We start from the raw sequence: 26,205 nt of genomic DNA on the forward strand, positions 1-26,205 counted from the left end.
TATATAGCAACATGCATTTTAAAAAAAATTGATACAGGTCTGTTTAACGTCACTCCAAAGTAAGAAAAGGTTTTTTTAAAAAAAAAGAATAACTGAAAATAAATCGTGGTACTTCATTATCGCGATATAAAATGGCCGATACTGTGATGGACGATTTTTACATATCGCCCAGCACAATACTGCACAATGCAACTAGTACCGGTATATATTTTTGTCCTGAGTTGGCGCTGATGACTTACACTGAATGGAATCATCCCGGGAACCGTAACAGATCAAGACGCACTGACGTGTACGACGACAGAATATCTTGTTCTTTATTTTTCTTTCTTTTTAATTTTTTTTATTGCAACTCGCTCACTGTTCCTGTATACACATATTAAAAGTATAAAACTGCGAGGTCTTGTGAATTAGTTAAAGCCATTGACCAACACTCCCTTGGCGATTGAACGGTCGATCACAATCTACGTAATCGGCACCGCTGGCATACAGCCAATCATTTGAAAGGCTCCACTTCAACAAATGTCAAATGCCAGTAAGCTTATTTAGTGTTCAGTTTCCGTTTGAGAAAACAGCACAGTGAATAGCATTGTGTCATTTCTGTCACCCCTCAGCTGACCTAAACCCTGAGGCTTCTGTCAGTCAGTGGGCATACTCAAACAGTCTCTTTGTCCAGTGCCATATTATCTGCATAGTGTAGGCCGTGGGTCGGTAACCCAAAATGTCGAAAGAGCCATATTGGACCAAGAAAACAAAAAACAAATATGTCTGGAGCCGCAACAATCTCAAAGCCTCAGAAAGAAGGCAACACAGGCTGTATGTACTGTATCTATATTAGTTAAATTAGCCTACTATCAAAAGTTGCATATCCACAATGAGCCTTCATGATTAAATGCCTGGGAACGACTCGGGATCCCCCGGGGAGAGCTGGAAGAAGTAGCTAGGGAGAGGGAAGTCTGGGCTTCCCTGCTAAAGCTGTTGCCCCCGCGACTCGGCCCCGGATAAGCGGTAGATGATGGATGGATTAAATGCAGGCCTGAGGATTTCGGAAATTCACTTTAACTGTTTTTCGGTTCCGTCGGATTACCCAATGGGAAACCACGGAAACTAATTTTGGGTTCCATAAACGTTCATCATGGGAACCCATTTTTCTATTTTGACTGATCTTCATAATTAAGAATTCTGATACTCAAAAGTGTCATGTTTAAAGGGTAAATGTTTGAAAACTATGTATTAACAATGAACATTACATCAGCAGCCATGTACTCCAGGTTTATTCAACAAAATAAAAAGATAAAAATATGGTATACTTATCTGGCATCATGAATACAGCATACCACAGTTATAGTATTTTTCCAGTCTCACACTGCAAAGATTAATTTACTGGTAATCATTAATACACATAAGTATTGATGTGGCTTGACATCCTCTTCCCAAGACGATGCATGTGTAATCTATTATCAATTTGACGAAGGAATCTACCACACGTCATCGTTAGTTTTACCGACAGTTAACATTAGCATTGCTACACATTGAGACGAATGTTTTATTCATAAGGTTTTCCATGCTACAACTGGTAAATTAAGATAAGATATGATAAGATATCCTTTATTTGTCCCACACTGGAGAAATTTACAGAATAACCAAGACTGTTTCATAATATTTTTCACAGCGATTAGCCTATAGATCTAATGACCAATTTCAATACTTGCCTCGGAATCGTGCCTCCCGTCGTATCTCGCTCTCGTGTTCTGTGCGTAAATCACAGGTGAGTTTAGTGATACGCCCTTCGGACGCTTCATACAAAAAATCTGACTGCCATTCCCATTTCTTAAATGTCGTAATTAGTAGACCTTTGTGTGTTTTTTTTCGCCTGACATCTCAAACTGTAATCCACGCGCTTTCTCCGTCACGTGACCGATTACTTCAAAACAAAACGCAGGACCTTGCAAAATGAGTAAAAAAAACTGCTAGAGATTTCATATGACGGCGGCCTTAAAAGTATGTTCTAGACAACACCTCCGGTGTTCTGGATTAAAGTTACGGCTGAATACTCTGAGATCGCCACAATAGCACTGTTGCTATTTCCGACACCCTACCTGTGTGAAGCGGGGATTTTCTTCAACAGCGGCGACTAAAACAAAATTACGAGGTAGACTGGACATAAACTGCACACTTCAGGTGTCATTTTCTCCTATTACACCAGTGTTTCTCAAATAGTGGGCCGTGCCCCCCTGTGGGGGCGCGAGGCTCCATCAAGGGGGGCTCGTTTGACCTTGGGGAACATGTTTTATTTTTTTAGTCCTAAAATAACGTGCAGTTGCACCTCCACTACATTAGGGGGCAGTGGCGCTCTCATTGACAGAGTTTGCGCAGGGAGCATTCTAAGACGAAATAAGACGTATGTAACTTGGCTTCACTGTGACTGCGGTGGCAGATGAGGAAAGATCAATGAGTTGACTGTGTCTAAAAATGTTGATTGCGGACAGCATGAAGCTAAATAAACTAAAGCGCCACTTAAAGACATTACACCCCAATCACGCTGATAAGCTGCTAGAGTCTTTTTTTCCAATGAAAATGTGCCGAATATTGCCAACAATCATGCCGCTTTGTGACTGCTACTTCAGTAAACTAAAATACAGGTCCCGGCTGCACATTGAGCAGAAGCCGAGAGTTGCTGTGTCCTGCTTCAAACCTCGCTTCGAAAAGCTCTGCATTGCAAAATGTGCTCGTTGCAGCCATTAATCCAGACGTCATCTTTGATTTAAAAAAAAAAAAAGCACAAATACTTTTATATATTTTAAAGTTTTTTAAAATTTTGTTCTTCTGAGATAATGTTGGTTAGTTAGTTTGAATCCATTATTAGTTATTGATTTTATCTAATTTTATTTTTCAGTATTCGTATGGTTTGACATGGTCAGTAAAAATATTTATAGTTAAATTAAGGATTTAATGTCATTTTTAAATTTCAGATGCACTTTCAATATTTTCTGTCCCAGTTACTAAATCTATTCTTTGTTCTAAGTTGGTCCGTATTTCTTTCTTTTTTTTTCCTCTTATTCGTTAATAAGGATACATTGTTATGCAAAGGTAATCTTTTACAATTTTATAGACAAATGACACTATTTATAGTCGTGCGGGGGAGGGGGGCACAAGATGTTTTCTTTTTCCTAGGGGGTGCACGACAGAAAATAATTGAGAACCACTGTATTACACTGAGATGGGACCGCCTGGTTGCAGAAAATCAAGCTCGGGGCTCGCACTGATTTAGCATTGTGGTGAGTGGTCATTTTCATGCACTTTGAATTTGCGTTGTATCGTATTTTGATTTAACGTTACCATAGCGATCAGATTAGACTAGGGGTGGGCAAACATTTTGGCTCGGGGGCCGCATTGACTTTTAAAATTTGACAGAAGGGCCAGGTCAGCACGAGCTATGGTACATTAAAAAAAACTGCATTTGTTGACAGTCCATATCAAACATCAACAGAACAAAAGCATGAGAGTACTGTATTAATATACTTTTTAAAATGAATACAGTATTGTTGATGACCTATTTTAGCCTGTGCATTGCTGCAGATGGGTTGTGATCAGACCAGTAGAAGTAGAGCGATACAGAGGTCCTAGGTGGTCGAAAACACTCCCCCCCCCCCCACCCTCCCCGTGTTCTGCAACTAATAGTCAATGCGCCACCTGGCGGTGAAATGCCTGTCATTACAAGTCCAATTGAAATGAATGCAATCATTAACATCAAACCTTAATTGTGGACCAACCTTTGGCGGGCCGGATTAAAAGGAACAACAGACCGTATTCGGCCCGCGGGCCTTAGTTTGCCCATAACTGGATTAGACTCTCCTCATGTTTATTATCTTTCAAAAATAATAAATAATATAATAGTAAAAAAATACTCTATTTTCTTTTTTTATCCGCCACACCTTAAATGCCGGTCCCTGAAAATATTGTCTGAAAATGGTCCGTGGGGCAAAAAAGGTTGGGCCAACCTTTTGTCACCGAAGATCTACTATTCGATCAACCAGCCTGCCGAGATCGACCCATTACCGCACGCGCATATGCGCGCACTTACACACGTATGCCATAAAGAGCAACAGCCCCAAAGGTGAACGAGGAATGGAACACACTTTTGCAGCATGTTAACTATCGTAGCTCATGTGTACAGTTTAAAAATGCTTCTCTCAGCCCTCCAGGTTCCCATTCTTTGGCAGTACCCTCGGTGAACATCAAACACCATTTTTTTAAACAATAACGTGTCGCAGGCTATGATGCAAATCGTCATTGACAGAAATGTTGAAATGTAATATTTATTCTACACATTTTTACAGCCTCAGAAAATGTTCAGAATGTTTGTGTCATGTTTGTCCTCCTACAGAAATTTCCCTCCCCCATCTTTTTCCAATTTGAAACATTTTTGAAAAAGTTCCAGTGAGCCACTAGGGCGGTGCTAAAGAGCCTCGTGTGGCTCCAGAGCCGCAAGTTGCCGACCCACGGTGTAGGCTTTAATGTTACATTTCTTACTTTCTTTCTTTTTTGATTGATGTAAAAATTATCTATTTATATATAAAGACATAACACGGGATTGGACTAGATACGATTTTCACTTCTTCCTACTCCTTGAACATAATAATTGTGCTGAATGATGACTGATTCTCTTTCCTTTTTACTATTTTACTTACCTTACTTTCTGTTAAATTATTACTGTATATGTTTTATGTTCAATAAACAAACAAAACGAAACATTACAATGAGTGACAGATTTACATGATTAAGATTAAGATATCCTTTATTTGTCCTGCAATGGGGAAATTTAGTCTACAGCAGCAATAAATAATAATAATAAATAAAAAATAAAATAAAAACTACAAATGTATTTCAACTGCTTTCTGCTCAGCACCAACAGCAAAACTAATGGCTTTTCCTCGCGAGGCTTGCAGGAATACAGCCTATCTTGAATTCAAATAATGCCATTAATAAAATACTCAAAGCAAGAACCTCCAACTGAGCTGTTACAAATCACACTATCCATCATTTAATTGGCAGTATCAATTATTGTTCGACTTCTTTGTGCTATCTTAACCCAGCCTGCGAGGTCAAAGCTGTTGCAATTTAAGACCTAGTTAAATAGGAATAAAATGTACATGCAATGTCCTACTCTGGCCTGGCACCTGATTGAAAACAAAATAACTTTGTGCCAATGTTTGCAATATGCACAACTACTTTTTCAAAATTCTCTTATTCTCAGTCTTGGAAAAAAAAGTCAACACTGGATTAGTTTGAATGTTTTTGGAATGTTGGAGGAAGCTTCATTCGAACAGGAAAAAGCAGACGCGAAATTATTCATTTAGAGATATAAAGGTGACCTGCCAGACCCAATGGGGGGAAAACAGTTTAATTCACAGTTGTCTAATATTAACGAATCAAAAAAAGTTATCACTTAAACAAAAAAAGTTATTGCGAACATAAGACAAAGATACAGTATGCTAGACAAGGGAAAATACTGTGTAAGGGTCCGATGTGCGCAACCAATCAGTTCACGGGATAAATACACTCCTGCTCTCAATGGTCGATGCTCTGGGAACCAATCAGCCTTGTTTGGGTGGGCATGCACAAAGCTTCTGAGTCACGTCAGCTTGTTGTTCGGCATGCAAGGGAAACCCACGCATCAATAAATCAAATGACGTGTGTTTCCACAATATGGCTGTATTTTTATATTTATTTGTCTTAATCTATTTTGGTGGGGGCGGGGGGCGGCAAACACTGAAGCCGCAAAACTTTAAGCGTGAAGTGGAGAGGGATAGGGCTTACTGTATTCTTAGTTTAAAGTCAAAACGTGGTGTGTTTTTCTTTGACACTTTCATGATTTCATGATTGACTGTTTTTGGTTCTAAAGGCTGTGTGCTTGCAGTGATGTTTTATGTACCGATACATGCAGCAACATGCACTATCTGACCTACATCTGCCAATCGGCTACATAGCTGAGGCGTGGAAAGGCACGCGCACACACAGTCACACACACATACACGCACACCTTAGCAAGGCCTGAACATTTCACATGACGATTCGCATGACTAAAATTATGATGGTTGTCAGTATTATCACAATCGTTGTTAAGCACGTTGCTATTGGTCTAACTATGAATCTGGCTGGGTTACATTAAAAAAAACAAAACTAATGAAACTATGCTGAAGTAGTTTTAGCTCTAAGTATTACTCAAAAGTTTGTTGTGCAAGAACCTATGGCATCAAGATGATCCATTTTTTCACGAACAAGCTCTCTTGATGAATTATTGTTGCTCAGGAAAATGAAACTAGCATTCATTTGAAAACCCTAGTTCAAGACCAGATGGACATGTTCTCGATGGATACGACCACCTAAAGAACCTCATCGTGAAAACAAATGTTTATATATTATGCATTAAAAGGTGGTGATACTATTGACGTAGATTGTACATATGCTGTGACACTTGTTTTAATGCTGCCCTTGGTAACGAACACTGGGAACTTCTGAATGCGTTTCTGTAAGAAATTTTCACACGTGACCTATCATGACTTAACACTTGTACATGTTTATTTTTACTTCATTGCAGTGCCTTCTCTTTCAAGCTTGCCCCGCCCTTTCCTTTACACCCACTATTTCCTATTTTACTGAGAGCAACACACGCTCCCTCTTCTGTCGACTTTTGTTTTCTGCATTTCTAAATCTACTGTAGTGTACAGTAGATTTTCAGTCTGCTTTTAACACGGTTTTGTTTCCCTCCTGAAGATCTTGGCAGCTGCTGGGAAATAATAGAGGCTTTGTGTGGTTGAAGGGATTCCCACTGCATACTTGTCTTCTGGTTCTTTAGCTCCATCTTGTGGTTTGCCTGCAGCGGGTCATGGTTTAGTCTTCTGCACTAAACTCTGGAGATGTGTTTATAAATAGCTCGATATTCTTTCAAGGGTTTTTTTTTTTTGGTGCACTGAGAATAACTCAAAGCACAAGCTGAGTGAATACACCTGAACAGTACAGATGCCTGATCGTGGAAATTATAGTCTGCTACACTTCTAAATCGTATTCTGTCTGGACTGGAATCACAGTTGTCTGTCCCTTGCAGAGATTTCTATGTGCATTGAGCAAAGGGCACTCTTTTATTTGGATCGACTCCTGACATTACAGTAGTTTGGACACATGCATTGTAGCCCTGCACGCCTGTTGTTAGTGAAAATAGTGTGCCCGCCGGTACATCAGCGTGATGACTCATGACTTTAATTTCCAAATACAGTCTAGCGGTGTTTACAGAAGGTATGAGTAAAAAATATGTCAACGGGAAAGAGAGTTTCTACTAAAAAAAAAAAAAAAAACATACAATCTATTTAGAACTATAATTGCCAGACATTTGTGTTGTTGTCCCTATTTTGGGAATTAGATCAGAAGGAAAGAAGAGTAAAGTTCAACTGAATGAGCAATCGGGGAGAAAAAGTCAAAAAGCTGTTCATTTGAAACATTTACCTGAACTAATGAGCTGGAATTATCCTTACAGTGATTAATCACATTGACATGCACTTCACTGATAAAAAAACGTAATGTAGTGCATATTAAAAATCATAAATGAGAGTTGGAGCATTTTGGTGCCTTTGTTTAAAAATACTGTTTTATCACTGTACAAAAGCCACTATATGACAAATGCCGCTGCTCAACCCGTATTGTTTTGTGTTTTTTGTTTTTGTAAAGTGTCCTTGGGTGTCTTGAAAGGCGCTTATAAATAAAATGTATTATTATTATTATAAATGTGACTTTTTAACAGAATTATGTTGGTATTTTTCTACTTGTCGTGTTCAAAGGAAGAAGCAGAACAACCAATGAAAACCATGTTTTATAAACACTGTGGCAGAACAATGTTACACCCAGAAAAACCTTAATTTAAGTGTGGGGAGAGACTAGAATATATCATTTTCCTTGTAGTACTTCTTTTTTTTGCAAGTTGTCTTCTTTTAACAAGAGGCCCCTTCCTCTCTGCATTAAAGTTTCAAACAGGAAGATAACGTTACCACACACCAACATTCACTGGGGAAAAATACAACAGTCCTGCGATTCTCTGACGTTTAGATTTACCAAGGACCTGATGAAACATACAAGAGAGGACCTTTTAAAAATTTACAACCATATGATGATTGGACTACACGAAAAGGTATGGTACTGGTGTACATCTCTAAAACAAAGAAAGAAAAAACAGGAAGCAAACGAAACGATCCAGAACTGAAGGGCTTTCTGCTTTTACATGAGCTATTGAATTATTTCTTATAAACAGAATATTATTGTAGTTAATAGGTTAGCCATAGCCACTTATTTGCGTGCCTTACAGTGGATATTCCATAAAATGTTTCTATGATCAGAAATTTTAAAATGGATTTTTCCACTCTTTATTGTACTCTACTCTGTCGGGCTATATTATCAGGGATTATCATTATAATGACGTTTTTCCATTATGAAGGTGTTTGTTGTAAGCACAATCAACAAATATATATACTGTGATATATATACTGCAATGGGAAATCGGGACTTTGAAATATGAATGCTCTAGGGGTGAAAACGTGAACGGAGTACCTTGAAAAAAGGTTCGACTGTACAACATATCTCTCTCCACAGTCAATCAATGCTTCCCAACCAATCACATAAAGAAGCAAATTTATCATTGCGCTTGGTTGGAAACGACGATGCTGCATTACCCACAACTAATTTAATATGCCACCTGAAATATTGATGGCATTAAATGTTTTACTTTCTTTTAAACCACTGCTCCAAATGAAAGGTGTCATGTTGGGATAGTTTTGTGAAAAAAAACATTAATAAATTAATAAGTAAGTAAGTTAGTAACTTGGACAATTTAGATGTGCTCTTTTTTTTGTCCTTAATGCTTTGCAGAGGTATCAGATCGGGAATCCGTGATTGGTGATGAGGACCTGCCGACTGGGACTTGGGTGCAAAAAATGTGATCGGAACATCGGTTTATAACACGTGCTTAATGTTGCTTGCCTTGTCTTGCTGAAAAAAAACAAAAAAACAAAAACATTGCTGGATGGAAGCAAATCTTGTGTGTTTGTATTTATATCATTTTAGGTGCCACTCCGAACTTTAAAAGTGACTATTTTACTGCGTTTTTGACTCGGGTTTGGTTGAGTTACAAATATAAAAGGAAGGTCTGACCTGGACTCAACTTTGACTACGCAAAGTAACTTCATAATTTGAATAAGATGAGTATTGTCTTTGTTTACTTACACCCACTTAAAGTCATGTGCATGCTCAGAAAGCAACTGAGCTGACGCCAGCTGTAGCAGCATGTGTAGTGTCTCAGTGCCAAGTGGACTGTGTGGGTGTTAGGTCACTCATAGCAGATCTGCTCTGACTGAAGAGAGGAGATTCCTATTTTTACCCATACGCAGCACCCTCATATCACAACAGCTGTCCCCACATCTCCTGTCTGTCCGGGGTCAGGAATAGCCGGGCCTATCAGCGCTCTCACCCTTTCCAGTCCTGCCTGCTCTCTCTGCGCTCTGTCTCATTGCTTGCTGCCAACTTTTAAAGTTGAACTAGTTTTGAATCGGACCCCCGGAGAAAAACTGGATTTGTGGAATTACTTCACTAACAGGTAACCTGTTGGGAAATTGGTTTAAAAAAAGTACAGGTCTCCAGAAAAATATAGGGTGAATGCTGATAATGTTATTTTTAGAACACTCGCCAGCTTCTATGGCTTTTCAGTCTGAAAGAAGCATTTAAAATCAGCAGCCGTTTCTGTCTTGCCATTCGTATGATAAAGCACAAGACCATCTCCATTGACGTAGGTTTCCCTACTTCTCGGAGATTCTGAAGATTTTGTAGATAATGTGGATTGGATTGGGAAATTTGGTCATGGCTTGTGTCTGTGAGGTTGTAATGATTAATTTGTCCAGACAATTCAATTAGGATTTTATTTTACAATGTGATACATTTTTGTTAGATTGTGTCGGAATCTACTTAAAGGAATTAATTCTATGCTATTGTTTAACATGATGGCTTGATCACATCTTTTTTTTCCCCCGTACTGTTAGAGTACATCTAAAATGTTGGACACCGATCTGTTCAACGTGCTATTTTTTCTTTTATCTTTTTTTTTTCCTTGTCAGAAATGTTTTTTTTATCTCGATGTTGGTATTGGAGTGAGCTATAACATGACCAGTTTGTTTATGACATATTTAATGTTAATCATTACTCTCTCTACTTACTCTCTATACTTTAGTTATTACTCTCTGTACCATAGGTGTCAAACACAAGGCCCAGGGGCCAGATCCGGCCCGTCACATCATTTTATGTGGCCCGCTAAAACAAATCAAACATGTCAACTTCTACCATGATCGCTAAAATCTGGACCAAAAGTTCAACTTCTCATATGTAATTAATATGAGAGATATAAGCATTTTCTTGTTGCCAAACCGCTCATTACAGTAACTTAAACAATCGTCGAATCAACCATTTTTCTTGACTTTTTTTAAATGCTTTCACAGTCATAACGGTCCTCCAAGGAAAACGGTCACTTCAATGTGGCCCGCGGCAAAAATGAGTTTGACACCCATGCTTACTTATGTGTCATGTTTTTTTTTTGTTTGTCATAGGTGCTTGTTAATACAATACCAGCAGAGCTCATACTACCAGAGACAAATTCCTCGTGTTTTACTTACTTGGCCAATAATGAGGTTGCGGAATCTGATTATTCACAAATTTAATTGGTATGGTTAACATTTAATAATGATTCTTTAAAATAATATTGATTTTCTTGATATATTCTTACACGTGGGATCTCTTACACATGGGATCTCTTGCTTTTATTATATCATTATTTTATTTCTGTGCGCTGTCAAGCTTCATCTGGTCAGGATCAGTCATTTGAGGCTGATATTTCTGGTTCACTACCGACAGACGTTAAGCTTGTCAACATTGAGTCAACATGAAGCAGCTGCTTGTACCTTATTGTGTGACGCATCAGCCAATTTTTTCCCTCATTGTAGCAATTGGACCACTGTTGCAGAATTTCTAAAGGTGGAATTTGAGTCTCCATCCATCTTTCCTCTGGACCACTTAACCTCTTTAGCTGAATTTGTTTTAGGCTTGTGAATGAATTACAAAGTAAAAAGGAGATTACATTTTGGTTGTAAATACAGTGTTAATGTACTGGTTCACATAACTGATTTCCATCTTGTTGACATGGATCAATTCCCATTCACTGCCTTGGTCACATTGCCCTGAGATTGCACAACCAGTCCAGAGAGAAAATAAATGGTAGTAAAAATTCAAATGAATGGCATTTATTGGTAAATACATTATAGACAAAAAACAAATCATGTACAGCAACATTTAGGATTTGTTTCTTTCAGTTTAAATCATTTTAATCGCTCAATGGTGGCATCTTGTAATGTGCTGCAGTATGTTTGCGAAAAAAAATAAAATAAAAATGTAGGTGTCTTCACAGAACAAATACTACTTTTCTTTACAGCCTGAAATATAAATAAGGTCTAGAATAATATGCTTAATTGAGCAATTTCACAACCAGCAGTCTGGAAGTTAGGATTCTGTGAAATTTTACTATGAAGAGTGATTGGTCTGATGTGATGCATGTGGTCACACAAAATGTATTTTTCTCAGGACTTGACAAGAGAATATAGACGAAAGAAGAATCAAAAGAAAGTAATTCGTGTCTTTCTCGAAAAAGAAAGCACACTACAAACAGTACACAACTACAGTAATATTCATTGTTGATGACTACATCTTACTCATGCAGTCAAGACTTGGAATTTGTTCCCAGAATCATATATCTTAATAATAATGATGACGGTATTATTTAAGTATCACCTCATGTCGATGGCCTTTCCAAACTGACAGACAACCCTACACTACTTGTGTCAAATCCAAAATGAAGCTGGTTAGTCAGTGTGCTAACGAAAGCCAATTGACCGGGAGCCAATGCTGGGTTTCTTTGCTCTACAAGTTGTGAATCAATCTTCTGTACACTTTCAAGAAGAGCTATTACTGCACTCTACTTTCAAAGCAGTGAGAACAGTTGATTCAACTTTGAACACTAAACTAACGCACATCTATTATTATATATAGGGGCATTACATAAACCAGTATTTTTGGCCTTGTAACTACTCATCTTGTATTTCCGAATGTGACTAATAGTAAATGTCATATTGTCAATCATAAATCTGGGAGAATGACGTTCAGTAGGATCGAGCCTAATTGAATGGGACCTTGTTTCTCTTGTCCTTCTTTTGCCTAACTTGTTTTGGCAGATGAATGTTGTAATATTTCTTTCCTTGGATAAAATGATGGATTGATGATAGATGGATGGATTGGTCATATTATGAGGGAAATTACATTGTCACAGCAGCAATTTTCAATTGTCACAATATCCATATATAGGAGCGACCAACCAAATTGAAAAAAAAATACTAGAGTATCATTTGAGAGGCATTTAAAGACATTGAAATTTCTAAACGAGGGGGGAAAAAAGTATAGAAAATATCGGTCATATATCCTACCTCCAGAATCATTACTTTACAGGAGACCCCCAAAATGGCATGTTTATTTGTTCATTAACATTGCTGTGTCGAAAAGTGCAAGGTGTGTTCAACTCTTTGAACAAAAATAACACCGACACGTTATCAATCATATAAAGATTGGTGAAAGAAATATAAAAGTTGCAATTTCTTTATCTTGAGCAGATACATTAATGTTCTATTTTATTTCAGTTTGGATATTGACGGGGCCTGCCTAAAACTTCAACTACTTACCCTTATGAAGTACTTTGTCATTCTGTTCTGTTTTGTTTTACTCTGCATGATGAGAGCTCTCCCATCTTGTTTTGGTTAGGAATCAGAATCTGAGATAATGCTTCTGAAGTCGTTTTGAAATTTCCCTTCCATTTTGGTTACCCGCCGGCACCATGAAATAAATGTCAAATTTCAGCCAGGTTTTCCTATTCCCCTTGTTAATGAGTGGTTTGCGTTTTGTGTTGATGAAGTCGTCTGCGAACGGTAGTTTGTGATACCTTTGTGATACTGCTGAAGTTTGCCTACCATTTATCCAGAAGATATGCTGAGAAATGAACTATTTCAGAGCTTGAGTTTTAGGAACAGAAAATTGCCAGCTTTTTCTGAAGGCTTAACTGCGAAGAGTCCCTTTGAAGATCGGGTAAAAGCAATGCATAGAGAGAGATGGAGATAAGAGACACAGAGGAAAACAGTCGTGTGGATGGACAATGTTTGCAACTCGATAGATGGATGCCACATTGGCTCTTTGTGCTGAGCTGCACGTTCAATTAATGAAAAAACTAATCACAACCGGCCAAGGACTTGACTCCGAGGCCATTTATTTTTGCGGTCCTCTGGCCCACTTTATACCTGTGGACGAAGGACTAGAGGCTCTAATCCCTCGTTGTGTCCGAGGACCGGCAACCCGAGGCCAAGGCCGAGGACCAAGGACCGCCCTTCGGTCCTCAAGCCGGTCCTTGGCCTCGAGGACCGGCTCGATGAACACATCACTGTGTTCATCGTAACGTAAATATCTGTGATTCTTAGTTTTCCGATTGACTTTGTTTGATTGAGGCACAAAATGTGAGTTTTGACTCGCAAACTGCGATGCAAAACCACTAATTTTGAAACTTGATTGACTACTATAATATGTTCCTTATGGAAACCTAGTACGGACTGAAAAATATATGTCTGATAGAGCCTGGCGAAATATTGTTATCACATTGTAATCGAGATATGAACATACAAGATATTAATTTCAAAATCAGGATAATATCAGTCACTGAACCTTTCCACACTTGCGCTCCATGTAAAACTCAGGCCAACCTCCTTTCAAGTTTGGCGTTGATTGACAGCTAAAGCCAGCCAATGACAGTGCTGTGTGAGGGAGGAGCGAGGGTTGCAGACAGTTAGCCACTGCTGGACCAGCGCACACACAAGAAATACACTTCCGGTTGTCAAATGACAGAACTTTGGGCAATCGAGTGTTAGGTCATTTCAACGTGTAGATAAAGTTGTTCCAACGTATTAGTAAAATGTATGCAAAATGGTTCAAACATTTTCCTCATAATGCCACAGGGTATTGACTTGCGAATGCGCAATTGTGCATCATGAGGACAAATGCTTTGTTTTTAGCATTTAGCCTACGTTTTACCACCACGTGATCAGTATGTTCGACCAACATAACCTAGTAAAAAAGGGGCAGTTGCACACTTCTATGAGGATAGTGTATTGCAAAGGTTATTGTAAAATTGAGTTGTTCGCGCCTCGACCGGTCTTGACCGCCACAATCTTTTTGTGGTTTTAAAAAAAAAAAGTGAGACAATGCAAAATGTTGTATGGGGGGCATGCATTTTTGTCAGCAATACAATCTCTCCACGTGTTGCAGGGATACCTGCTTATTTTAATTCTCACATTTTTCCTGACCCCACAGCCCATGACAGCGGATCAGCCAACATGGCATTCTCATCTCGTTTTTCCTTCTGGGAGCAAAAGGGAAGTCTCACTTGGCAACCTAACCTAGCATGGTGTTTTGTATTAACACACCTGTGGCCTTTTATGTGTCACATAGTCTGAGATTTTTAACACGTGTGCATAATTTATTCATATTTTTGTAGTTCACTGTGTTTAAGTCATGCACAAATAACTAAGGGCGATTAAGTTGTCTTTGTTTTACTGAGAAAGACAATCAAGACAGCCATCCAATTGTGTGATGCATGTTTTGTGGTTTGCATGGATTGGTGGACTATGCCTGTGGTAAGAGTTTTAAATGCTCTCATTTGTATTAATTTATTTAGGTCAAAGAGGAGAACAAGCCAGACAGCAAAAATGTGAGTGATTTATTTTGGTAGTAAGATACATTAGGCACGACATAACAATACAGGCACGGGTTAGGGTTGTTAAATTCACGATTGATCACTAGTAAATAATAAGAAGAAGAAGAATACAGTACATTCTCAAGCAAAATAAAATGAAAACTTGATATTCTTTGATTTTTGTGTACATATGCATTCTAAATAGAATATCAAAATCTGCATGTTAAAAGGGTTAACGACATGATACTTGAGGTTCCTTCTTAAATCTCCCCTTTTTCTTCTTTGTGAGTAGTCAGATAGTGATGGGCTGTCCAACCGGGCCAAGTCTGTGTCTGCTCTCGACCCTGGAAGGGGATTATTCCGGGCGTTGAGCCCCCCAGCTGTTGCTTCTTCTGAAATGGTTGGTCGAGTCAGGAGTCCCTCGCCACCTAAAGTCAGAACACCTGTTACAGTTCCAGAACGCTTCAAAAGCCCTAAGCCGTCATCATCATCATCATCATCATCATCAAAAATGGCGCAGCGACTCCCGAGTCCTGAAGCAAGACATAATTCTGTGCGTCCAAACCTAGTCACAAATGGTGAACCAGAACAAAATGGTGTTGTGGATAAAAGCACACTCAATGGCATTGCCAAAGGAAATATCCCAGCACCATGTGTCAGCTTGCCGGACTCTGGAGATGATCAAGGTCTGACTCGCAAGAAAGTAGTGAAGGTAGTACGTCGTGTTGTCAGGAAAGTCCTGCCCTCTGGGGCGGAGGAAACAACTGCACCAGGACATGCGTTGGAAATTCCCGAAGTAGCCAGAAATGGTACTGCTCCAGCTTCTGTGTCCAAGGGCCCTTTGATGTCTGCATTCTCTTTTAAACACGAAACGATCAAAACGGAAGACAAAGACGACATTTCTCGGGGGATGACTAACTTGGTGGTGAGAGGTAGGACAAGGGAGCCTCGATCAAAGATACGTAAGGATCACCATCAGGAAACAAAAGAATCCAAGAATGAAAACAAGCAGCGCAAACAAGCTGAGACCAAAGAAGAGTCGAAAGAGGATACAATCTCCCCAAAGTCACTAGAGGGCAATCTATGTCCTCCAGTCCAATCTCCAGTAGTGCCTGTGACCGAAACAGGCATGCAGTCTGCTAAATCTGTTCCAGGGCCACATTTTACCAAATCCTCCCATTCCAGACCGACATCTTTGCCACGGGTTGTTGGCTTTATCCCAGCGCCCAAGCCTACCTCTTTATGTCCGCCTACAGGCTTTATACCTGTAACCAGACCAACAACACCTTCTATAAAAGCCATCTCTACCACTGCAGCAATTGCAGCAGTCCCAACAAAGACCTCGCTACAGCCCGAATGTCATTCTATCTCGAACAATCCGCCCCCTGAAGTGAACCTTCCTCATCAAATTGCCGGCTCAGGTCCACTGCCTCCTGCACCAGAAATCAGTCCTGTTCATCACCCAGCTGTCAGAAAACAAGAGGTATTGTTTGGTTATGATTATCTCCAAAATAGGAAATAAAATAGAATTTGATCATTTTTGTGACATTTGGGGTCAGCCTACTGAAAAATTAGCATCATTCTTTAAAATTTGGATGAACATCCTTTGCAGTCAATTATCTGGGCTCCAGGGGTCATGGATACACCGGCTCCTACCTCGAGATGCTTTACCAGGCCTTCACAGCAGTCAGCTTCAGTTGTTACTCATTTGAAATATCTCGAAATGCATTCTAAAATCCACCGGTAGCTATTGAAGGGCAATCGGGACTGGTGTGATGAGCATGCTTCTTTTTGCGGAGGTTAAACATCTCGGAGCAGCATTTTGAGTGTATTGTGAGTGTTGATTTCAGTGTACAGTGCATTGCGGTGATCCAACCTGGATGAAATATGAGAATGAATGTCCTTTTCTAGGTATGACTGTTAGAGGCAGAGTTCAAATTTGTGATGCTCATTGCCACCAAATCACTTTTTGATCTGACAGTGAGTACATTTCAGTTACATTACAGTTCATTTGATTTCAGCGATACTCACCCGATCCAGATAATTTGTGTAAACGTTCCTCATGTGTCCCGTATAACTAAAAAACAGTTGTGCATTTCACATCATAGCTTTATAAAAAATACAAGAAATCAGAGTGATTTAATTATTTTAAGCCCTAAAAGTGTATGACAGTCGGAGTCAGTCGCTGTTTGATAATACTGAATGACTAAAGTTGAAATTACCATTAGTATGTAAATAAATAAATGGCACCAAAATTGTACACATTTTTCAGTGCGTGCATTTTATAATATTAATTTAACAGTGAAAGCAAATTGGATTGATTATAAATCTTTTCTTTTTGCCAAGTTCACTCTGGCTGTTTTTTCTTTTGCTTCTGTTTTTTGGGGGAGTGCATTTGCTAATTATAGTTTAATGGCCTCTTGCCCAGAACCACTTTAAATGATAATTTTGGGGGAAACTTCACCTGAACAAATGAAAAAAAATTTTTTTTTCCCCTATTCAAGATGATCTCATTGACACACATTACTCCAAACTTAATGTATGCAGCAGTTTGTTGAAGCATGTCTTTATTTTGTGACTGCCACAGTGCTCAGCACTGCTTAATGCCCCATAGTTTTTCCCCCTCTGCATCTGGAGAAGAAATGACACGCGTTCTCTTCTTCTGTCCATAATGCCGTCTCATTATAAATGCCTTGTGTTTTATTCTTTGCTGGTTGGAGCTGAAATAGTCCCACACAAGGCTCCATCTTCCGCTCTGCTCCAATGCCATTGTAACGAGTCGGAACTGAGATTTAAGTGACTGGCTGAGTAGCTAGTTGTGCCAAATGTACTTATACATTACACAATTACCCGAGCAGAGCAAAAAGTAGTTCTCACCAATCATTTTGACAAGATCTCCATTGCGTCGTGACTTTCCACTCAGTTTCTTTTAAGAATATAATGTACATTATCCATTGAATCACTCCAGTATCAAATGTCAGTTTGTTATGAAAATTACTTTTGGAGCACAAAAGACTGGTATCGTAGGTATCAATACTGTCACCTTGCGGTGTTGGTGGTGAACCCTAAAAAGCAGGCAGGAGCGAGGAGAAATATCTTCAATAATATGTCCACTCAGATGCACCTCAGACAACTCCCTTTTTCGGCCCAACAATAATATAATGGACTTTAAGAATACACTAATTCCCTGTTTGGGGATGGCGTTGTGCTAACTACTGTCTCTTCCTGTTGATGATAAAGATTATAGAATACTTGACAAATTAGCGCTGTATACTTGTGGATATTCTCTAGCTCTGTAGCAGGGGCTAATGACATGTCTACGTGCAAGCCATCTTGCGGAGGTCCATGCTCGGGTCCCGTGGCGGCCATGTTGGGGAGGTTGACTTTCCCATCAAATGCAATGCATAGACATCGAAACCGAGTCGTACCTTGCTCATTTTGCAGCTGTTTTTCATGGTGTTAAATCTTGTCAACACCAAATAGTGTGCTGTCCACTTTCATGAAATCACGACTTAGATCTCTTTGCTACCCATTGCAGTTGGTGTGCAGCTCAAAAGGGGCGAGCCGTGTTTAGGTCCTGTTTCAAAACTGACGGCAATGTAAGATAACTTGTCTTTACACAAAAAATGTGCGCCTGAAAATGAGAAATCCCAATCCATCAAAGTACAGTACCATACAAATAGTAGTTAAATTTTTTTTCATGAATGCTTGAAAATTGGAGGCATTATAAATAAAGAATAAACGAAGCCGCTTATGAAAGCCGGTTTTATGCGTGCGTACGTGTGGAAAAAAATGCATATGACTCATTGAAACATACGGAGTACAAAAGTAAAAATCACAACAACAGCTCCACTCTCTCTGCCGACTTTAACAATTCCAACACCGCTGTCTTGGTATTGCGTATCAGAGTTCAATTGTCTGGACCATGCTCCTAAACCATTAGGTTTCCACGACACTGTACATTCAAAGATCCTTGCATATGAACACGGCCATTCGGTCCAATTCAATTCGCAATTCAGAGAATTTGCCGAATCGATATTAAATTGTGAGGGCAAGTTTTGCGATGCATTGATGAATTGACATCACAACAGCATGCATGTCCTTACCTGAGTGAGAAAACAACTTATCCAGACAAACAGCAAGTGAAGATGGCTTCGCTAAAAGCCTGGTGAAACCAAGGAATCTGATGCATGCCAGTCATTGTCTACAAAGGATTTTGAAGTGGTCAATACAATTGAGTACCCAAATATGGAGGTATCCTGCCTAAAATGTGTTTTATACCTCAATGGTAGCTTTGACCATATTTTGTGAACAACCTTAAATTAAAATTGAAAATCTACAATACAGTCACATCATGGTTGTTATGTTGCGGAATGAATTGTGGCGTTGGATAAAGGCAAAATCATGGAAGATCTGAAAATGTATAACTGAAGGCATTCCACCTCCACACAGTTCCTTATTCAGTTGTTGTTTTTTTTCTGGTGGTACAGTGATTGTTTTGATCTTAAATTTCACATCATTTACAAATATTGAGTACTGCTCACCTCCCAAATTACTTGTGAATAACCTCTGTGTTGAACTGCACTGTTAGTTTTATTATGATGCTCTGCGCGCCTGAGAGAGAGAGTGGGGGGGAGTGGGAGAGTGAGAGAGAGAGAGAGAGAGAGAGAGAGAGAGAGAGAGAGAGCGAGAGAATATATGATTTCAAGCATCAATTATCATAAAGGCCTTTTAGTTTAATTCGTCCTTTGAGTGAATGTGATGCTGTTTGACCTCTAGGAGACACCGATCAGTCACACTGAGGAGGCTCAAAAACGGCTAATGAGGATCTTCAGTGCCCCTGTAAATGTCCCCGTTGTCCCTTTGCATTGTTTGAAGTGTATTGCAAAGACTGTTGGCTCTGATATCGCGTGTGTGTATTTATTGTAAACACCGTACCGCTTCACTTGTGAAACACAGTATTGCAAAAGTAACTAAATAAGCATGAACTCCACTCGTTTTCATAGCTAAGGTATTACTGCTTTATATTGCTTCTTAACTTGCATTGCTAATTAACCTGTGTGTGGTTGCCATGTCTAATATGCTAAAGTCCTTTGATTTTGTGTTCGTAAAGAATATCCAGAGTGTATTTAAGACTTGTCATTTGCACATTTAAACAAAGAAACAAAAATTCATTCTCTTCATTCAGTCTCCCAAGTTGACCGATATTTTTTGTTTCTCTCTCACTATCTATGGCTTACTGACAAAATGAACCCGCTCCCACTGTTTAGCTGACTGGAGACACTTGCATGGACTTCATATATAAAAAAAAAAAAAAAGAAAGAAAAAAAGAATGAATAATACTCCCACATTATGCATGCACAATATTCGCCATGCATACTGCATAACAATGTATTTGAATACAAAAACATTAGTATTCAAGCCGATGAGCCAGAAAGACAGTGGCTCATAGTTTCCTCAAATAACTGTGTCACATGTCATCGGGTCATGACAATTTAAAAACTACTGTCTGTATTTTACAAAGTATTCACTGTATGACACACATTCCCATGTTCTCTATATTATGTGCTCATACGTAAACTTTGACCTTTTCTTGCTGGCCAAAAGGGATCCGTGGAAGAGGACCCTATAGCCCTCCTTCAGGCGTCTCATGCTACTTCTAAGCAGTCCCAGGTCTGACCTGCACGATGCTTGAGTGTGTACTATATCTCCACACCTGTCCCATAATCACGAATCACTGTTCAGTGCTGTGATCTATTCACCCGTTTTGCTTGCTGAGTGTAATTTTTCTCCGAATCACCTTTTTGTTGTCAATAATCACGCCTTACAGTATCTTAAAGGGGACATATTATGGAAAATAAACATTTAAATTTGCTTTGAACAGGTAGTGCCTCTGGAGCACCTACTCACCCATCAAATGTGAAATAAACAACCAAGGAAATGTTTTGTTGCGAGCCTATTTTGCAAAAAAGATTATGATGCGGCAGTGCAGTTAGATAATACTTTTGACAGAAGACTGTCAGACATTTTGTTGAACCGTTCAAATAACGCAGAATGATGTTTATAATACCTTAATGTCTCCTTTAAGGTATTTTAAAAAATGTGTTTATTTGGCTTAGTGAGTTGTGTTTGGTGTGACTCTGAAGGATCATATATTGCTCAAAGGAGTGTCAATCCACTTTTATCCACTGCATGATCCACCTTTAGTTAGGGCAGGTGTTGAACTGGAAAAAGCAGCTGCTGCAACAAGGCACCAGGCTGACTTGAAGTTGTCTCGTTTCCTTCGTGATGCCTTGCTCACGTTTTGTCTCTTTGACACTCAGGTCAAGACGGAGGAGCAGATAGCAGCAGAGCAAGCTTGGTATGGCTCTGAAAAAGTCTGGCTGGTCCATAAGGAGGGATTCTCCCTGGGTGAGTTAACATGTCTCTGCATCTACAGGTACTACACATGCACATAGAGTCAGGCGCACAATGCCCTGTGTTTCTATCATTGCGAGATGATCCTGACTCTCTTGACATCCACCGACTTGTAGGCCACATTGACGGAGGGTAGAGACTGCATGCGGTACTATGGATTAGAGTCATTTTGCACAAAGTTAATTTGCCTTTGTATTCAACCTTTGTGGAAAATCTGGATTATTGAGACATTAGCATAATTTCCCGACAAAGAGGCGCTACTTTTTTCCCCATCTCTTTAAACCCTACGGCTGTGTACTTGTAAACTAGTCATTTGTAATTACTTGTAATTAGTAATTGAATTGCAGTTCATTGGTAAACTATTTCATCATTATGTAGCTCCCTCCACGTGGTGGGTAACAGTTTAAATCTGCACATGGCCCACACAAATGTATGCTAGCTAACGTGTGCGATTGCCCTCTTTGCCCAGCAACGGTGGTCAAGACAGAGCCAGGCTCCCTGCTAGAAGGCAAGGTGAAAATCAAACTAGAGCACGATGGGACAATACTGGATGTGGATGAGGATGATATCGAAAAGGTGAGTGAAGAAAACTCAGTGTCTGCCTCATCTCTCGACAGTATTCCCACACTAAATCACAGTTCATTGTTGGTGCCCCCTCTATATTGCATTTTTAAATAATTTGTTTTTTGCATGGTGACAGTGGCTACTACAGTGGACAGCTTATCGTGTTATCGGACTTCAGGGTGCATGAAAGGGTTAAATTATGCCGAAGTAAAGACATCGTGTGTGGGAAAGGAGAGCCACAGTTGCCAATCCAACTTTTAAGACATTAAAACACAGCAACACACCTCACACAGTGCAGTCGGCCACAGCTCACGCTCAGACACTCACACGTAGGCATTTTGATGTCACATGGCACCCCATGAAGCTCCACCTCTTAAAGGCACATGCATTTACACAGTCACTAAATATGTACAGTATTTTCTATACATTTTCATCTTGCAGTTCATTTTTTTGTATTCAAATATATTTACAATGTATGTCAAGTGTGTGGGAGGGTAGAACTATATAGAGATGTATTTTTAATATGGTCGCTCTACATCAGCGATTTTTACCAATTGCATATCGCTCCAAGAAATAAGAGTTAGTGTGGACTCAATTATTGCCAAATACTTTTAAAATGTTTCATGAAACTCATTATGCTTCCTGAAGGGGAATTTTAACTCGCACTCATTTTTATATTTTAAATTTCACATCACAGTGAGCTGGATCACACACCTGCACATGTATGGTGATAATCTATAGTTCTGTTAGTTATCAGATTACATCATAAATACAGTTTAACCTATAACCCTATAGTAATTATTTTAATAAGGACTTGAAACTTAGAAACATACAGGGAAGGTTTTCCATATTGCCTCACAAAATAATGGTGAAATATTTTACTGAAACGATGCACGCTGACCAGTTTCCAAATTTCAATTTCAAAAACATTGTACTATGTTATTTACTCATCATAACTACAAAGGTCTTAAAAAATAACTATAAATTATTGACACATTTCTCACTTCTGAATGACATGGAAACTTCTCTAAATTGATAGTTTTGTAGCTTGCTGCACATTTTTCGATGGATGCAAATATTTATTTTTTGACTTTATGTGCTTCTCTCAGGCCAACCCTCCATCTTACGATCGGTCAGAGGATCTGGCTTCGCTACTCTATCTTAATGAATCCAGTGTGATGCATTGCTTGCGGCAGCGTTATGGAGGAAACCTTATCCACTCCTACGCCGGATCCAACATGGTGGTCATAAACCCTGTCAGCTCAGCCTCCATGTATTCAGAAAAGGTAATTGATAAATAGTATGTCTGGGAAGTCAGTCATGCACTACTGTGGGTAAAGCCCTTTTTGTGTAAATGTGTTCCCTGCAGCCTAAATTCATTTGGAATGGCCATGGAAATTAAATGGCAAATGGGCTGCATTTGTGCTTCTTAGTTCCATAATGTAGGGCAGGGCTATTCAATCAAATAATGAAAAGGGCCACAGTTTAAAAAATGTATTGTTCCAGGGGCTGCACATATTGTATGCTCCCCTATTATGACTTGACACAAACCGACGCAAAGGGCTATCAAAGTTAAAGGATTAATTTGGGAGATTAAAAATTTTTTTACAAAAATAAAGTCAGTGGGGAAAGTGTATGGAAATGAAGAAACCTGTTGTTGAGATCGGATGAGAAATGTCCAGTGGTACCTCAGGTTACAAACTTAATTGGTTCAGAGACCCCATTTGTAACTTGAAACGTTTGTAAGTCAAGGTACTTTTTCCCATTGAAATAATTGGAAAGGCAAATAATCCGTACCAGCCCCCAAACTGTTATATTGTTATTTATATTTTCTGTGTGCGTGCGTGCGTGCGCGTGTGTGTGTGTGTTTGTGTGTGTGTGTATAAATGTGTGTATATCCCTTAATTTTAGGAGGCGTGTAGCTGAAAATAAATGTGGTACAACATAAAACTAAGTGAAAATGTCAATGTCAAGTTCAATGTCAGGCTTGCGCAGAGGTTGCTGATGATCTAATCATTTGAATCAGGTGTATTGCAAAAGAAAGACTTGGAAAACATGCAGGACAATGGCCCTCCAGGACCTGAGTTTGACACCTATGCATTAAACCAATAAGTGCTTATTGTGCTTTCATTTTAAGTGAGGAGGACAAAAGGACAACAGCTCCTCCATTGAAAAAGAGTCTTCTTCCAAAATAGCAATTTTTTTCTGATGATTTTCTATTTGTCCATTATCAAATCTTATTTTATTTTTACACAAAAAACGATGGTCGTTTAATGTTTTTGCGTTTTTTGTTGACACTCAAATACAATAAATACAGTGCATATCATCATAGATTAAAATGTTTTGACTTGTTAATCAGAAATGTACAAGGCTGCTCTGATAATTGTGATTGGAAGAAGTGCGTTTTCAGGTTCACAAAACATCTTGGAGACGAACAACAGAAGTTGTCAGAAGAGTCAAATGTTTGTGCCATGTTAATCAGTAATGTAAGTGACCGCTGTGAAAATTGTGATAGGGAAAAAGTGTGTGTGTACAAGCGGAACATCTGGCTAACACACGACAGCTTTCTATTTGCTGCTGCGGAGGAGACATTTAGTTTTATGTGGGCCATATCTGTCAGCCAACCGTGACCTCTCAGTGATTCTGAGGTCTAATTCAGAGTACCGGTAGTTAAAGAAAAAAAAAGCGGCACAACTATTGCAATGAGTTATGCACAGAGCCACATTTGGTTAAATAGCGTGAGAAGCGCATCACTGATCCATCCGCTCATCCATGCTAAGACGGTTCGCACAACAAAACGAAAAATTTGTGTTGCGGCGATGGTCTGTCAACGATATGGATTTGATGGCTGATTTTAATTTGGTCATTAGGCACAACCTCAGAGAGAGGGCCCAGCATGCAGTCCTTAATCATCTCAGTGTCGGTGAATGGTTTGTTCTTTTGCCAAGAAACCGTGCTAACCGAACTAATGACGTCTGTTGTGTCGCGCAGGACCGCTTCAAGATATTCCGGCTTCGCTCGTGGTGGTCTTGTAAAATGTTTTGTTTCCATGTGTGTGTATCCAAACCGAGGGGATAAACCTCAGCAAACTTGTTTTGTTTGAAGGTGCCTCAACTCCAGCTTATTTGTATAGCATTTTAAAACAACCTGTAGAGTATGACTGATTCAAACCGATCCAATTTAAAACTGTTCATCTTATATCTAGTCCCATTTTTTAAAATCTAAATAAAATCCCCAAATTAATCTTTATTTTTAACCAAATTTACTGCTTTGCAATGACAACATTTAAATACTTTACTTTTCATCGACAATAAATATTCAAGTGCCTCGACAGGGCAAGTCCGCCTCGCCAAATGTAGCTTTCCATATATGCCCCTGGAATTTTCCAGTTACTGTATTGTGTTTAAGGTTGAAGGCAGAAAATCAACGCGTGGCCTCAGAGATTTACTTGGTGCTGTCAAATTTAGGCATCCCTAAAATGTCGTAGACTGATACTATGTCCTTTTCCTCTTCCCTCTCAGGTGATGCATATGTTTAAAGGGTGTCGGCGCGAAGACTCGGCTCCCCATATCTACTCTGTGGCCCAGTCAGCCTACCGTAATCTTCTCACCACAAGGCAGGACCAGTCAATTGTACTACTAGGAAAGTCTGGCAGTGGCAAAACCACCAACTGCCAGCACCTTGTCCAATATTTGGTCTCTATTGCTGGCAGCACGGGCAAAATCTTTTCTGGTAAGCATGCATTATCCTTTTTAGCAAAAACTATTACTGTGATGTCCCGATGACAAAGCGTATCAGAGTTCAAGGGGGAGTCAACCCAATCTTTTTTTATAATATGTTCTGTGTCTCGAAACACGATATTCTGATTTATATTGCTTTTGTTGAATATGAATTAAGGAACAAAATGAGCAACTGTGATGCATAGAACATATGATGGGAAAGAGCACTGAGACTGTCAAATAGTTAGTTGTCGTTACACCAAAGGTCATTTCAGAGAACTCCAATGATATGTGCATTTGGAATATGGATTAAATTGATACATTTGACAGTGCCTCATAATGATCTGATTTTCACTTTGCTCTCGTTAGGGCAAATTTGTGTTTTGCACCATTTGAGGCCATATCTGGGGCTCAGGTGTTAGAGAGGTTGATTCCCAGCCCGGAGGTTGGTGGTTCTCTCCCTGACCATTACAACCATGTCCAAGTGTCCTTGAGCAAGATACTGAACCCCAAGTTGGTTCAGATGTGACGAGACCGGTGTTGGAGCAAATTACTTACATATAATATCTTTCATATGACTAGTTACTTGCATTTGCATGTCATAAGTTTCTTTACAAATATTACCATTTTCCATTGTAC

The 26,205-nt window shown here is 39.3% G+C and overlaps 1 protein-coding gene and 1 long non-coding RNA gene across 19 annotated transcripts in view; one reads left to right on the forward strand and one right to left on the reverse strand.

Moving 5' to 3' along the window:
- The window catches only part of LOC127609303 (uncharacterized), a 204,042-nt gene that overhangs the window by 99,012 nt on the left and 78,825 nt on the right, over nucleotides 1–26,205 (reverse strand). The gene's annotated exons all lie outside the window — the stretch shown is intronic.
- The window catches only part of LOC127609099 (unconventional myosin-XVIIIa-like), a 172,876-nt gene that overhangs the window by 98,853 nt on the left and 47,818 nt on the right, over nucleotides 1–26,205 (forward strand). For 9 of the 18 annotated variants that reach the window (XM_052078774.1, XM_052078768.1, XM_052078767.1 and 6 more), the window contains 5 exons: nucleotides 20,474–20,539; nucleotides 21,190–21,277; nucleotides 21,753–21,859; nucleotides 22,957–23,133; nucleotides 25,369–25,579. In XM_052078774.1, coding sequence (XP_051934734.1) covers nucleotides 20,474–20,539; nucleotides 21,190–21,277; nucleotides 21,753–21,859; nucleotides 22,957–23,133; nucleotides 25,369–25,579 — 649 coding nt within the window. Of the gene's footprint in view, nucleotides 1–7,969; nucleotides 8,180–9,282; nucleotides 9,638–14,484; nucleotides 14,545–14,846; nucleotides 14,882–15,158; nucleotides 16,350–19,645; nucleotides 19,709–20,473; nucleotides 20,540–21,189; nucleotides 21,278–21,752; nucleotides 21,860–22,956; nucleotides 23,134–25,368; nucleotides 25,580–26,205 lie in introns of those variants that run through there. The other 9 variants (XM_052078770.1, XM_052078772.1, XM_052078778.1 and 6 more) reach the window with 6 other exon arrangements.

The sequence above is a fragment of the Hippocampus zosterae genome, chromosome 10 (assembly GCF_025434085.1).
Source record: "Hippocampus zosterae strain Florida chromosome 10, ASM2543408v3, whole genome shotgun sequence".
Taxonomy (NCBI): Eukaryota; Metazoa; Chordata; class Actinopteri; order Syngnathiformes; family Syngnathidae; genus Hippocampus; species Hippocampus zosterae.